We start from the raw sequence: 14,879 nt of genomic DNA on the forward strand, positions 1-14,879 counted from the left end.
AGTGATTATATCAGAACATAAGAAGTGCCATGCTGTTTCAGGTCAAAGGTCCATCGAGCCCAGCATCCTGTCTCAGACAATGGAGAATCTGGTTCACCTTCAAGTATTCAGTGGATCCTAATGGGGCAATCCATTCTCTTTTGCTCACTCCTAGGAGTAGAGATGGTGAACCCCCAAAGTCTACCTGGCTTAACAGTGGATCTGTCTTCCAAGAGCTTGCCCAAACCTTTTAAACCCAGCTATACTACTAGCCTTAAAAAATAAGTCTGATGCCAAGAGATGTGGTTATTTTATTTAAAAAAGAAAAAAAGGTATATCCTGCCATATCCAAAAGGTCCATGGCAGCTCACAGTAAAAACACTATATATTTTAATTTATATTCCATTTTTCAGGCACATCAAAGCAGATTATATTCAGGTACTGTATTTCCCTATCCCCAGAGGGTTTACAATCTAAGGGCCCTCTTTACTAAGCATTTTCCCATAGAAAATGGGAGAAAACCTTTAGCAAATAATCTCTTAAATTTGTACCTGAGGCAATGGAGGGTGAAGTGACTTGCCTAAGGTCACAAGGAGTGTCAAGAGGATTTGAATCTTGGCTTCTCTGGTTTGCTGCCTGCTATTCCTTCACTCCATCCCACTTGTGTGCTGACTGAATAATATTTTCTTAAGTTTATTTTAAATATGGAGTGCTCCCTAGTCTTATTGGAAAGAATAAAATGCCATTCCCTACTTGTGTCACACTATTCATGATTTTATAAACTTCTAGCATATCCCTCTCAGCCATCTCTTCTCTAGCCTGAACTACTATAATCTTTTCTTCATAAAAGAACACAGCAAATATTCTTTACGAGTCTCAGTCATTGGAATATCCGGTAAGTCCAGGGCGCAGAGTCCCAGCCCAGGAACTGAACCCAAACCATTTACATGACAGTGCACAGAACTCAACATCCGGCTGTATCTATGTTACTGAATAAGGTCCACAAACATCTGTAAGACCGAGCGGAAACTAACCTTCAACAAATTCTGCTCCTTCAGTGGCATAACCCAAGAGCTGCTCAAAGATTGCTGTAATTGTCTTTTTAGCCTGCACAAAGTGCTTCAACGGAGAGGGAGACAACTGCTCCATGATGGAACTGAAAACAATGTACAAAGGACTGAAAAAAAGAGAAACATATAATTTCCAATTTTAATACTTCTGCAAGTCAAAACAAGTCTCCACTTTTTGGAAGGAAGAAGACAATACCAACTTTTACAAGTCAATTACAACCCTTCTTATTTTGACAAAGTCTGTTTTTTCCCCCAGCTTTTGTACGTGAAGCGATTCCTGCCTTGAAGCCTGGCCTTTTCTCATCGCCCGTCACCGAGATTTCAACATTTTCGTGGCGCGTCCCGAAGGTCAGGTCAGGTGTGCCCTGGGCTACAAGTACCCTGAGGTCCGCTCTTCCCTCGGCAGCCAGAGGGACTGCCTCCCTGTCTAAGCGGAGACGGTCCGGGGTCCTGCAGCGACGCCGGTAAGCTGAGGGCTGCGCTAACTACGCACTAACGGGGCCACACCGCAGGGGACAGCACAGACACGCACATCCACCACCGCGTCATCCCCCGGCCGCCAACACAAGAGGCGGAACCTGCCAGCATTTCCGCTTCCGGTCTGCTAAAATGACCTCATTTCCTTTCAGTGCCTCAAAAATCCTCCCAGGTGAAGATCAACCGATTACGTCACGCCAGCGCCATCTTTATTCTGGGCGCGAAGTTTCTGAAATGGCCAGGGACGGGAGGGGGGACCCGATTGACAAAAAGCATGGCGCTCCGGATTTTGCCCGAAGTGAAATTCCTTTTATAAATCAGGGTCCTGGGGCTGTTAGTAGTCTTTATTACACTTATGGTGGTCGCCAGTTAAAGGACACACTGGCAAGCCAGGTGACACAGTAAAGCTGACAGCTGCCCTGTGACCCATTTTCTCGTAGGAGACTGTAGGACAGCCTGGCCTTTTGACGTACGCACTGATCTGAGATGGAAGAAAAATAAATTGTAAACAAATGGCAGCCAGTGCAGTGGTCAACCAAGCCCCTAACTCATTACTTTATAATAAAAATCCATGAAAAATAGCAAAAACTTCTAAATGAACAGTTAGACAAAATAAAAAAAAAACATTTGTTAAAAATTGTTCCTTCCCATTATATTCCCTTTGGCCATATCTCACCTTAGCTACGATGTGGTATTTGTCTGATTTCTTAAATCTTAAAAACGGAATACATGACTTACACAATGGCTTCGTAATAAATTGGGCTGTTTTGATTATCAAAACTACCATAATGGTTCCCAATGAGAACACACTTTTTTAAACGTGCTTTAAAGTCATGCTATATATGCAAGGTTAGTCTTCACATTCCTAGATTCTAGGTATTAGATCTGCCACATACTCAGTATTAGGAAATGCTCTCTTTGACAGTGGCTGGAAAGTCTTCACTGTAATATTTTTTAAAAATGACATTTTCATAGCCTGCAGCTAGTGTGTAAATAAGGCATGTTCAATGAAAAAAAACCTTTCCAGCCTATTTGAAGCACCGGCTATTACATAAACAAGTTAAATCTATTCTGCAGCCATGCCTCTGACTGTGCAAGAGATGTATTAAAGGGACATGTGCTTAAGACATCCTTCTACTCCTATCAAGTTGTGGATTGGGGATCCTGTTAAAAAGCAAAATAAAACGTTACCTAGTATACAAATATACACACACTGTATTTTAAGGCAGAGATCCTATAGTGTAAATTTTATTCCATACACCCTTAAATACAGATGTGCCATATCTAGTCTTTGGTAGGTGAGATTTAGACTGTATATAATATTTAAAAGCCTTTTTATTAACTCTCCATGACACTAGCAACACAACACCCTGATACTTTCAAGCACTGGCTAGCTTCCAGCATAAAGATGGTCTCAACTCCCCAGTTTTACTAAACTTTGTAGTAATCACATGACTACAGTCATACTTTATTATACCATAATGCAAGATCAGTTCCTTTTCACATCTTCAGAAATTTTTGTTATTGTTACAGCAGTTTGTTCCTGTCCTTTGGGCTGTCAACTCAGTCAACACCTGGGCTGGGAATATGGCACCATGAGCTTTCCTTTGAAACTACTCAAATTCTTTCCCCTATTTTATATGCCCTGGGCCAGGTGCTTATGAAACCCTATAATCATAAGCCCTAAACCTACCCAGTAGGTGGCACAAGTGTGAGATGGCTATGACTCCCCCTTAGGGGCTGTGAGTACTGCCTTTACAGTAAATCTGGGGAGCAAAGACCTGAGCTAGTAGTCAAACTTAGGCCCCGTCACCTGCCCCAAGGGACTGGCCCTATTTCCACACTTTTAATGCACTAAAAAGCATGAAAGGAAAAAATAAGTTTCTAATTCAGTTTTATGAATGTAACTATCATTAGAAAAGTTTTATTAGAAGTAAGTTAAATGCTAATTTTGATCTTACAGGCCAGCTTTTCTATTAGATATGTATACGTCCTGCACAAGATCACCTTTTATTTGTTCATCTGGATCAAAAGAACTGAACATCCACGAATTAAAACTATTACCTCCCTCCTCTGTTGGTAACTATATCTTTTTTTTCAATAAGTGTACTGAGAAAGGACAATGCACCATGAAAATGAAAGGCCAAACACGACACAAGTCACTTTGTTTAAAACTGCATTTTATCTGTAACATTTATGGACTGAACACCTGTACAACCCCTTCATAATTTTGCACCAAACAGCACTGTAAAAGAGATTTTCGATGGTTTGAGATACTTTACATGTTGATTACACATGCATGCATGGATTAAAAGTGACCATGTCTTTTGTCAGCAACTTACATTCAGTAAAAGCAGAAGTACACCTTTCATCTCCTATTTACTATTCTCCCTTACAGCTACATCAGATTGACAGCGCAAAAAGAAAAGTCCTCTCATATTTGTTTAATCAGAGCATGTTTGAAATGGAAAATTACTTTATAGGTATAATTTTGGGGTTACCAAGGCAAGGCTGTCACTAGAAAATGTAGATAAAATGATTTTGATTGCTGGAATAGTTTATTCAACATTTCTAGACCCTCATGCCTTAGAAAACCGGGTAAGAGAAACCAGAGAGTTCAGTCACTTTAGGGTGGTACAGTCCCTAAAGCCAAAATATAAGTTATTCCAGTGTCTGCATAATTCCATGTACAATGCTCTGACATTCATATGTTCAAGCACCATTTCATATTGCTTGAACCTTATCTGCATACAACATGAATTTAGAAATAAAATGAGTACAGTGTTATCAAATAGCGCCCTGCATGTTTCTAATAATAAATCAACCTGGCCCAGCCCAAATGGTTGGAGTGGTACCACAAGCTAAGCAGAAAGTAGATGTTAACAGCTGAAGGATCGGTGAGCTGCAAACACTAGCCACATCCGAGGGTGGAGGGAGGTGCTACGTGGAAAAGCAGCTTAATACCAAGGTACCCAAAAGGAGGCGTTAGGGTTTGCTCAGTATGATGGGTGGGAGGTGCTACACTGGGGAAGCTCTGATACCAGCAGTGATGGTCCCATCATGTTTTTTTCCCTGGCCTTCCCATGGTTTCAAGGCAGGGAGTGAAGACTTGGGAAGCCATCAAAAATTATAAAGGAACAAAAAGGAAGCCTCTTTCTGTTCACTCTGCAAAGTTCATTTATGCTTTTTTTTTTTTTTAAGAGGAATTGCTCTTCTGAAAAAAATACTGGACTTTCCTCTCGGCTTTAACGGGCAACACATTATATTCTTGCTCTTTTTTCCTAGCTGCAGAAATCTGCTTTCCAGGACGTGTGGTAGACCAAGTAAATAAAATCTAGGGCTCCTTGGTTTCCAGCAGAAGGCATTTTTTTTTTAATGGACATCTAAGATTACCTCTTCTGTCCCCCACACCCCCCATGCCAAGAGAAAATTAACCTTTGCCAGTGCAAACCTTAAATCAGGAAATTCAGTACCAGAACTGGAAAATGAATGGTGTACCAAAGAAACACAATGATCACTGTTCAAGAAGGTCACTGCAGTATTGCTTACAAAAAACCCTCAATTTATTATGCACCAGATGGTCCTCAGAAGTTCATGCTGCAGGCAGCTGTTAGTGCCCTCATGTATAAACCGTGATTTACATTTAGGTTACTACTTAAAGCTCTTTTAAGTGAGCCTGCAGTCCTAAAAGTCAGTTGGGTAACATCAAAAGATTGAGCAGCTTCTCTTTAAAAGAAAAAACTCAGGTCTGAGTCCCTCAGGTTACAGATTAAACAAAGCCATTTTGGGGGCTTTCCCCATACAGTTACTGTATGCCAAAACTAGAGTAGAAAACTCAGGAAGGGGTACACTGCTGGTAGCCTCTGAAATGACCATTCTGAGCCCTGGATTTCACAGCTGCACTCTCTCATCACAGGGTCACTTTGTATGGCTTCTCCACTGGTGATCCTGTCATACATAACTTCACTTCCACAGGGAGTGAATAGCTCCTGGACCGCTGCAGGGAAAGTCGCTTGGTTTTATCTTTTCTGGAGTTCTGACAACCAGGAGAACTGCTCGAAGAAAGTCACAAAATAAATAATAACCTAAAACAGTACGTCTTTATAGGGCACAAATAACTGCCTTCCAGCTGAACTTCTGTAATGCTGCCAAGTGCTCAGCAGAGTGGATTCTTATTGAAAACTCTGAATGATCTCTATTACCGACACTCTGGACATGCCACTTAATTTGCCATTAAGAAATCAAGTACTCTCATGTATCTGAAGGTGGTTTTTAAGTTCCTCCTCACTTCCAAACCGCATCAAACAGTTGTTACATTTATGGGGTAAATCTGTGGAATGCCTGAAGTCTAGGTGAGTTTTCAGGTCTTCCAGCTGCCCAGTGGAATACTCACAATACTGGCACAAAAACACCCCTTCCGATAAATGTAAGTTTAAATGCTGGCTGTATTCCAACATACCAGAGAATCCCTTCCCACAGTCATCACATACGTGCGGGTAAAACCTGGTGTGCTCAATGGCGACATGCCTGTTGACATTGGTATGCAGTCTGCTCCTGAAACCACAAGCCTGGCAAACAAAAAAGTTTTTGGATTTATCAAAGCTGATTTTGTTCAGTAGACTGAAGCGTCCACGCTCAGCACTGTTATAGCTGTCGCTCAGCTCTATCAGTCGGCAGGCATGCTCGTTGACCACGTGACTATGCAAGTCTTCCGGGTCGCTGGTCTCGTGTTCACAGAACTGACAAAGGTACTGCTCGTCGCAGCTGTGCTCCTGGAAGTGCAGGTACAGTTCACTGCTTGTGCAAAACTGCAGGTCGCACTGCTCACACCAGTAGAGAAAGTCAGTGAAGTGAACATCCGCCACGTGCTGGCTCAGCTTCTCGAAGGCTGTCGTTTTGTAACTGCAGTACTTGCAGCTGTACAGCTCTTCCTTGTGTCTCCGGCTGTGCTCCAGGAGCGAGTCGTCTGTGGAAAAACTCTGCTTGCACACTTTGCAGACGTGAGACTCTGTGCACTTGTGTTTCAGGACCATATGCTGCTTCAGGTCAGAAAAGTACTTGCTGTTAAATCCGCACTGCTCACACTTAAACAGGCCGCTGCTGTTTGCCCTCAGCAATGGCCATTTCTGCGCAGGGGCGGTGTTAGAAGACTGCCCTTTCTCTGAGCTTTCAGAATCTGCTGCAGATTGCTCCTTCACATCTTCCTCCTGGTTTTGGGGTGAAGCACTTTCCACCTCCACCTCCTGTGCCTCCGCAGGGACCTCCTCCTGGCAGGCTATGTCATTAAGCAAAGCAGGCTCGCTCACTTCTTTGCAAAGTCCATTATTAGCAGGTTCCTCTGAAAAAGAAGAAAACAAAAAACAAAACAGAATTATTCAGGAAGAGAAAATGCATAAACCCATGATGTGAGCACACCTTGAGCACTGTGCACAGTTCTGGTCGCCCCCATCTCAAAACAGAAGAGCGCTAGAAATGGTACAGAAAAGGACAACAAAATTGTTAAAAGGACTGGAAGAAGAGTTAAGCAGATTAGGATTCTTTGCTGGGGTAAAGACAACCCTGAAGGAATCTGACAAGTTTACAAAATAAAGAGCGATGTGGCAGAAGTTAATGGGAGAACAGTTATTTGCTCTTTCAAATAATAGTAGGACTAGAAGGCACTCCATGAAACTAATTGTGTTAGGTTTCAAACAAATTTAAGAAAGTTTTTGTTTTTTTTTCAGTCAATCTGTGGAATTTCTTGCCAAAGGATGTGGTCAGGGCTAGTTGCGTAGCTGGGTTTAAAAAAATATCTGGACAAGTTTCTGGAGAACAGATCCATTACCAGCCAGGGAGGCTTGGGGAACGCCACCTTACTGCTGGGAGACAGCTGTGATCTAGTCTTTTCTTGGACTTTACAAGTACCCATTTTCTTCTTTTTCCTCCCTTATCATCATTGCTGGTACAAATGTAAAGTTTGCGCCTGACACTGCCCTAGTATTGTCACGTTTCTGCATAATTAGAAATTAATATTTTTTAAATTAGGAAACCTAAGTTAAACAAAAATGTTCTTCATTTCACTGCTGCACTAACTTCTTACTCAAGTCATGAGGACGGAAGCATTCGTAATCTGATGGTTAGTTTTCCAGAATTAGAGACAACACCGCTCAGTTTGTTCCGCTGGCCGTGCATCGTTCATTTGCAGGTGAACCAAAAGGCATCAGGTAAAATATATGGGATATTGAACCAAAACATTGACCAGACTAACAGCCATAACATGAGTATCTGCCACAAGTGGCAGTATCCCCCCTCACCCCGGAATTGGAATCAGGAGACATTTGATAGGGATTTATCCCAGCTGCCCGAGTATTTTCTAGTTTAGCAAGAAACAAACTCCACACAGGGCCTGATTTACTAAAGCTTCTTCCCTATCCCTCTGCCTATGGGGGGGAAAAAGCTTAGTATATCAGGCCCCAAGTTAGAAGTTGCCCAAGACAGAACTTTCAATCATCTCCTAAGCCTTTATCTTTAAATCACTTGTCAGTCTTAAAAAAAAGTATAATCTTTACCATTTGCTGGATGAGCTGTCATATACCAGAATGAATCATGATTGATTCTTAGAATTTTTTTTTTTTTAAATTTAAAAACTCTTCTATACAGTCGTTGAGTTGGAAAACCATCACAACGGTTTACAAAAAGGCACGATAATGAAAAAATATGAGTGGTGTAGATTACAGATTAACCATGTGCCATCAAAGAACAGTAACAATTTAGTATAAAAAACTGTGTAAGTTAAGCTTGTTTGTTAGGAACATATTAGACTGTTTTAATTTAAACATTAAAATGCATTTGTAGATTACAAGTAATAACTTCTAGTTTGGTGCGTCCTTATCCTTCAACTGTTTTTCTCCTTATCTTTTTCTCTGTAAAAAGCTTGTTTAAATAGCCAGGTTTTCAGATTGGTTTTGAATATTTTCAGATTTCTCTGCAGCCTTATTTCGAGTGGCATGGTGTTCCATAGTACGGGACCAGCCAGTGACAGTGCTCTCTCCCTTACTTGCGTGAGGCGTGCTGATTTGACAGAGGGAACAGTTAGTAAAGCCTTATTAGCAGATCACCGGTTTTTTTGTGGGCCATGTACGCGCAGTGCTGTGTTAAGCCAGTCTGCTTTTTCATCGTGGATTAGTTTATGAATTCTACATAGTGTCTTATATTGTATTCTTTGTTCAATTGGGAGCCAGTGTAAATTGGCGAGTGTTCCTGTAATGTGGTCACTCTTTTTTTTGCCAGTCAAAATTCTAGCAGCTGAATTTTGTAATATTTGTAGTGGCCGAATCGTAGATTGTGGTAGTCCTAAAAGCAGGGAGTTACAATAATCTGTGCTTGCGAATATCATTGCCTGTAGAACTGTGCAAAAATTGTTTAGCGTTAGTAGAGGTTTTAGTCTTCTCAGGATCATTAGTTTTGCGTATCCTTCTTTTATTTTCAATGAGATGTGTTTCATGTTTAGCTCAGGGTCAATTATTACTCCTAGATTTCGTACTTTTAATGCTAACAACGGTTTGAATATTTTTTATTGTAATTGTTGGTTGTATATGAGGTATGTTTTTACGTTCAAGGTGTAAGAATTCCGTTTTGTAGATGTTTATTATCAGTTCCATCTGATTTAAGAGCTGTTTAATTATTTCGAGATACATATTGGCAAGTTTCATTGTTTTTTTCAATGGTGTTTAATTGATTTTTAATTAAATAACTTTGTAATACAGATAAGGCTGCTTAAATAGAAAGCTAAAATAATACATTCATTTGCAGTTCTGTTCATGCCCCGGATCAGTCCAGACAAGGTTTGGTATCCCTACCAGCAGATGGAGGCACAGAATAAAGCTAGTCAGGTACTGCTACATAAGCGAGACTGCCACCTGCAGTCCCTCAGTATTTCTGTCTCCAGCAGATGTTAGAGATGCAAACCTGCAGTCTAGTAGAAGTTTACAAAAAAATCAAAGTTAGAGTTAGGAAAAGACAGAATTTTGAAGAGACATTCCCTGAGGTGTTAGGCAACTTTGTGGGCCATCCCTCAGGTACAGCCGGGCGAGCGAGGATTGCTGATCCCTGTCTGGTCTCGGACCGTGACATCCAGATAGCCAGAGGACTAGCTCCCTCAGTCCTTCCGAGGTCTCCTCTCCCACATCGTCCAGATTCAGGGAAGTATTTCTTTTCTGAGGGATTCTTTGGCTCAGGAGTGCTGTACCTTTAAGTTTAAAAAAAAAATTTGAAAGCAGCAGCCTGAAGGAATGGATGGCTGGTATGTGTTCAGTGGGAGCTGATAGTACCATGGGCAGAGTAACGGGTCCTCCGCAGTACCGGGGCTCCAGGGCTTTGCAAAGAGGGTGACTTGTGCTGGCGGCAGATCTTTTTTTGCACACACTGCTACAGGCTTGCTTATCTGCACAGCACTCCAGCCACATACACATTGTTAATGGCACAGACTTCAGCTTAATTCGGCCGTACTCTGCAAGGTCTGGGCATCTGGGGGAGAGGGATCTTCCACGGAGGCGGCCAGCAGGAATTGAGTCACCAGATCGGCAGGGCCTGCAACAGAGCCCCCTGGGAGGAATCAGTCTGCGATGCAGGGCTCTGAGGCACACGATAGGAAACAGGCTGTTTCCAGAATGTCCACGGACTCCTCTCCTCCACTTTCTTCCATGGTGACATTGGAGTGCCGGGTGGGGAAGGGGAGTCTGATGGGAGCATGCAGGCTGAGGAATCTGTGGATCTGGGAGATTTTTCACTGGATTTTATCCTACTCCTTCACAAGGCCTCTTTGGAATCAAAGGAAGCAAGGTGGGGGAGCGACCCATGGAACAGCAGCTACACCGCTTTTCCAAGAGGGCAAAGGTGGCCCCAGCTAGGGGTCTAGGGGTTTGCGCATCTTGGATGGTCTTCAATACAGGGCAAGGGCGATTCTAGCAATGTCGCTGACTTGAATGATCTACAGGAGGATCCGGTGAATAAGGACCCTGTGGATGGCAATCCAGCTTGTGATTCAAATACTGGTGATCTGGATATGGATCCGGAGGCCAATAATGAAGTCCCTGACCTGGAGGAGATGCTGGTGGCATAAGGAGATGACCCAAAGGTTGTCCGTTTGTTCAGGAAGGAGTTACAACCTCCGATTCCACAAGTCCTGGATGAATTAGGGATTAAGGTCCCTCAAGAAAACTTGGATAACATAGGGGTGCACCTGGTAGTGGATAGACTGCAGGGACAACCTAAGGCTTTCCCATTGCCCAAGAATTTGAAGAAGTTAGTGAGTTGGGAGTGATATTCTCCTGAGGCGAACTTCAAGGTTGGCAGGGCAATGGCAAAGTAATACTCTTTGACGGAAGAGAGCCTGGACTTGTTGGGGATTCCCAAAGTAGATGCTGCGGTTTCAGAAGTGACCGAAAAACAACCATCCGAGTAGCAGGGTCGGCCGCGCTGAAAGATGTGCAGGATCATATACTGGAGATTCAGTTAAAAAGAATGTTTGAAGTTTTGGCCTTTAGTCTTCGTGCTGCGCTATGTGGTAGTCTGATGCAGATGGCCAGACAGCCAATTCCACATGGGCTGCCCTGTTAAAGGCTGGGATAGCCTACATAGCAAATGTACTGTATTGATTTGGTTAGCACGTCTGCCAAAAGTATGGTTTCGACAGTTGCGGCTTGCAGGCTCTTGTGGTTGCGGAATTGGTCAGCGGATATGTGGTCCAAATCCCAGTTCTGTAACTTCCCTTTAAGGAGGGGAAGCTTTTGTTCAGGGAAGATTTGGACCAGCTGATGAAACATCTGGGGGAGTCAAAGGGGAACAGATTGCCAGAGGATTAAAAAAAAAAAAAAAAGGTGGCAAGAAAAGTTTTCAGCCCCATTCCAGTTTTAGGGATACAAGAGGTTTTGCTCTGGCAAGAGTTCTTCAGGTTCGGGGAAGCAAATCTCAGAAAGACAGCAGTCCTTTTCCAGATGCCTGCCGACCCTCCATGGAGTCTTCCAGTCAGGGGGCCAGAGGAGGAAAGTCCACACAATGAAGTCAGGACGGTCCACTCCTCTGTAGAACTACTGAGGGAGGATTAGCCTAATTTTACGGGAGCGGGTCAAGGTCACATCAGATCAATTGGTCCTGAGCATGATAAGAGACAGTTATGCCTTAGAATTTTCACACCCAGAGGTGCCTTCCTGGAGTCTCACTGCTTGTCCCGAAGCAAGTGAGAGGCAGTGCAAAATGCACTGCCTCAGTTGCAAAGACTAGAAGCAATTGTCCAGTATCACCGGCTGAGCAGGAACAGGGGAGGTACTCGATTTATTTCGTGGTTCCCAAAAAGGACAGCACTTTTCGGCCCATTCTGGATCTCCAGAAGATCAAGTTGGCGCTACGGGTTCCGTGCTTTTGCATGAAAACAATGTGAACGGTGATAGCAGTCCATAAAGGGGAGTTTCTGGCATAGTTGAACCTGACAGAGGCCTATCTACACATTCCCATACATGCGGAGCATCAGAAGTTTCTGAAGTTCATGGTGTTAGGGCAGCCCTTGCAGTTTTGGGCTCTTCCTTTGGGCCTAGCGACAACGCTGCGAACCTTCACAAAGGTGATGGTGGCGGCAGCCCTGAGAATGGAGGGGATTTTAGTTCATCCTTACTTGGATGACTGGCTCAACCGAGTGAAGTCGGAGGAGGAATGCTTTCAGTCAATTTGGCGGGTTATGAAAATGTTACAATCGCTGGACTGGGTGATAAACCTGGCAAAGAGTCATCTACTGCTGACCCAGATGTTGGAGTACCTGGGAGCATATTTTGATACCCAGCTTGGCAGATGTTCTTGACTTTGGACAGAGAGCCACCCAGAGAAGGTGTTTCGAGTGGCTACGTCGTCCATGGTTTGAGGATCTGGTGTATCTCGTGGTAGATGGGCCTCTACAGGGGATACTTCGGTAGGGACCCATCTGTTCGGATTGAGTGGATCACTTGTTTCGTGGCTTGCTTTTTGAGAGGCGCTTGCATCTGAAAGGGTATTCTGAGCCAGTTGTTGCCACATTACTCCAGGCTAGGCGGCCTTCCACGTCTTTGGCGTATGACAGTGTGTGGAGGGTGTTTTGAGTCTTGGTGTTTGGAGGAGGGTTTGGATCTGTTACATGTGGACATCCCTCACATTTTGGCCTTTTCTGCAGCAGGGTCTGTCAAAAGTATTGGCCAATAAAGGAAAATTGGTTCTTACCTGCTAATTTTTGTTCCTGTAGTACCACAGATCAGTCCAGACTCCTGGGGTTTGCCTCCCTGCCAGCAGATGGAGATAGAGAAAGTTTCACAGACACTGTACATAACCCAGTGTGCCACCTGCAGTTCCTCAGTATTGATCTGTACCCAAGCCAAGATGACAACCACCACCTTACATTTCTAAGCAAACTCGCTCCCCTCAAATGAGCCAGAAGAAGGTGAAGTTGCCCAAAAAGACAATGGAAAACTTATTTTTCAAATTTAACATAAGCGATCAGCATTGAAAAACCTCCAACTCCTCACACTATATACAAAGCAACAGTACGAGCGGCGGACTCTCCCTCCCAGTAAATGGGTGAGTCTCTGGACTGATCCATGGGTACTACAGAACTAAAATTAGCAGGAAAGAACCAATTTTCCTTTCCCTGTATGTACCCAGATCAGTCCAGATTCCTAGGATGTACCTAAGCTTCCCTTAACTCGGGTGGGACCTGGAGAATTCTGCTCGTAGTCACTCTCACTAAAGCACATGGAAGCTGGATCCCCCACATCCAAGTGATAATGCCTAGCAAAAGTATTGAATGACTTCCCAGTAGCTGCCTGGCAAATTTCATGCGGAGATGCCTGTTGTGTCTCAGCCCAGGAAGTCGCCTGAGAACACATCAAGTGCACCACTAAACCCCCCCCCCTCCCCCCGGCAGAGAGTACCCTTTAGAAATGTAAGTCAAATTCCTTTAGCCACTGCACAATTGTAGCCTTAGATAACTTATTTTCCTTCTTTGGACTACTCCACAGTAAAAGAGGTGATCCGATCTACAAATAGGTGATGCGACCTACAGAAATCATAAGTGACCTTTAGATACCTCAATAATGCATGCTTCCAATCTAAGGGCCTAAGCTCCCCTGCCTGAGGCATACAGGAATCCAAATCCATAAAAGCTGGAATCTCTACTAAGACGGAACACCAAGGCTACCTCAGGCAGAAAAGAAGGCACCATGCAAAAAGATACCCCCGAATCAGACATCTGTAGGAAGGGATCTCAACACAGCACCTGGAACTCCGAAATTCTCCTGGCTGAACAAACAGCCACCAAGAAAACCACTTTAAGAGACAAGTCCTTAACCATAGCTCTCTTTAGGGGTTCAAACTGAGCCTCACACAATCTTCTAAGACCAGATTCAGATTCCAAGATGGACAAATGTTCTGCACCTGAGGATGCAAGTTCTTAGCTCTCTGAAGGAACCATATAACATGCGGATGTGCGGACAGAAGTCACCCTTGCACCTTGCCCCGGAAACAACCCAGTGTTGCTACCTGGACTCTCAAGAGTTAAAGGCCAGTCCCTTGTCCAGAAACTTTCTGTAGAAAAGCCAAAATATGCAAAACCATAGCCTGAAGAGATTGATGCTGCACTCCATCAACAGCAGACCAGGACTTGAAGATCGTCCAAATTCACACATACGTCAACGCTGTAGATCATCTAGCCTGCAATCAGGTGGAAATAACCACTTCGGAATATCCCCTCCATCTCAGAAGCGAGCCACCTGACCCAAAAATACTGGGCGCTAGTGGAAAACAGTCGACCAACATCCAAACCTCAGGGGCCCATCTATAGCCATGTTGATCAGATCTGGGAAGCATGGTCCATGTGGCCATTCTGGAGCTACCAGGATCATGTTGCCCAGATGTTTTTCTCTCTACTGTAATTCCTTGTCCACCAGAGGCCAAGGGAGGGAAGACAAAAAAAAGAATCCCTCGAGTTTATGGTAGCACCAGAGCTCCAATTCCTTTGTAGCGTGTTCTGTTCAGCGGCTGTAAAACCATGACACCTTGGGGTTCTCTTTGGTGGGATACCCCCATCTTCCATGAATGAGACACATCGCTGCCTCTGACAGATCCCATTCCCTGAGGTCTAACTTTATCTGACTGATAAAATCCACCTGAATGTTGTTCACTCCAGCGATGTGAAATGCAGCCAGCCACTCCAAGTGCTGCTCTTCCTAGAGTATCAACTCCGGGGCCTCTCGAGCCACTGCCTGATTCTTGATTCCGCCTCGATGGTTGATGTAGTCCACCGTCGCCGCATTGTCCAATAGGATCCATACTGGATGGCCACGTAACCTTGGCAGA

At 43.9% G+C, this 14,879-nt stretch overlaps 2 protein-coding genes across 10 annotated transcripts in view; both read right to left on the bottom strand.

The window, feature by feature from the left end:
- MFN1 (mitofusin 1) overlaps positions 1 to 1,658 on the bottom strand; it is a 153,758-nt gene extending 152,100 nt beyond the window's left edge. For 2 of the 5 annotated variants that reach the window (XM_029615782.1, XM_029615781.1), the window contains exons 1-2: positions 1,582 to 1,658; positions 1,014 to 1,156 (exon numbers count right to left, since the gene is read on the bottom strand). In XM_029615782.1, the coding sequence (XP_029471642.1) occupies positions 1,014 to 1,156; positions 1,582 to 1,637 (199 nt within the window). In that variant the 5' untranslated portion in view covers positions 1,638 to 1,658. Of the gene's footprint in view, positions 1 to 1,013; positions 1,157 to 1,249 lie in introns of all 5 variants that reach the window. The other 3 variants (XM_029615786.1, XM_029615785.1, XM_029615783.1) reach the window with 3 other exon arrangements.
- A 2,030-nt stretch (positions 1,659 to 3,688) lies between these two features.
- The window catches only part of ZNF639 (zinc finger protein 639), a 43,112-nt gene continuing 31,921 nt past the window's right edge, over positions 3,689 to 14,879 (bottom strand). For all 5 annotated transcript variants that reach the window (XM_029615344.1, XM_029615348.1, XM_029615346.1 and 2 more), the window contains one exon: positions 3,689 to 6,864. In XM_029615344.1, coding sequence (XP_029471204.1) covers positions 5,768 to 6,864 — 1,097 coding nt within the window. In that variant the 3' untranslated portion in view covers positions 3,689 to 5,767. The remainder of the gene's footprint in view (positions 6,865 to 14,879) is intronic.

This window comes from Rhinatrema bivittatum, chromosome 9 (assembly GCF_901001135.1).
Source record: "Rhinatrema bivittatum chromosome 9, aRhiBiv1.1, whole genome shotgun sequence".
NCBI classification, from domain to species: Eukaryota; Metazoa; Chordata; class Amphibia; order Gymnophiona; family Rhinatrematidae; genus Rhinatrema; species Rhinatrema bivittatum.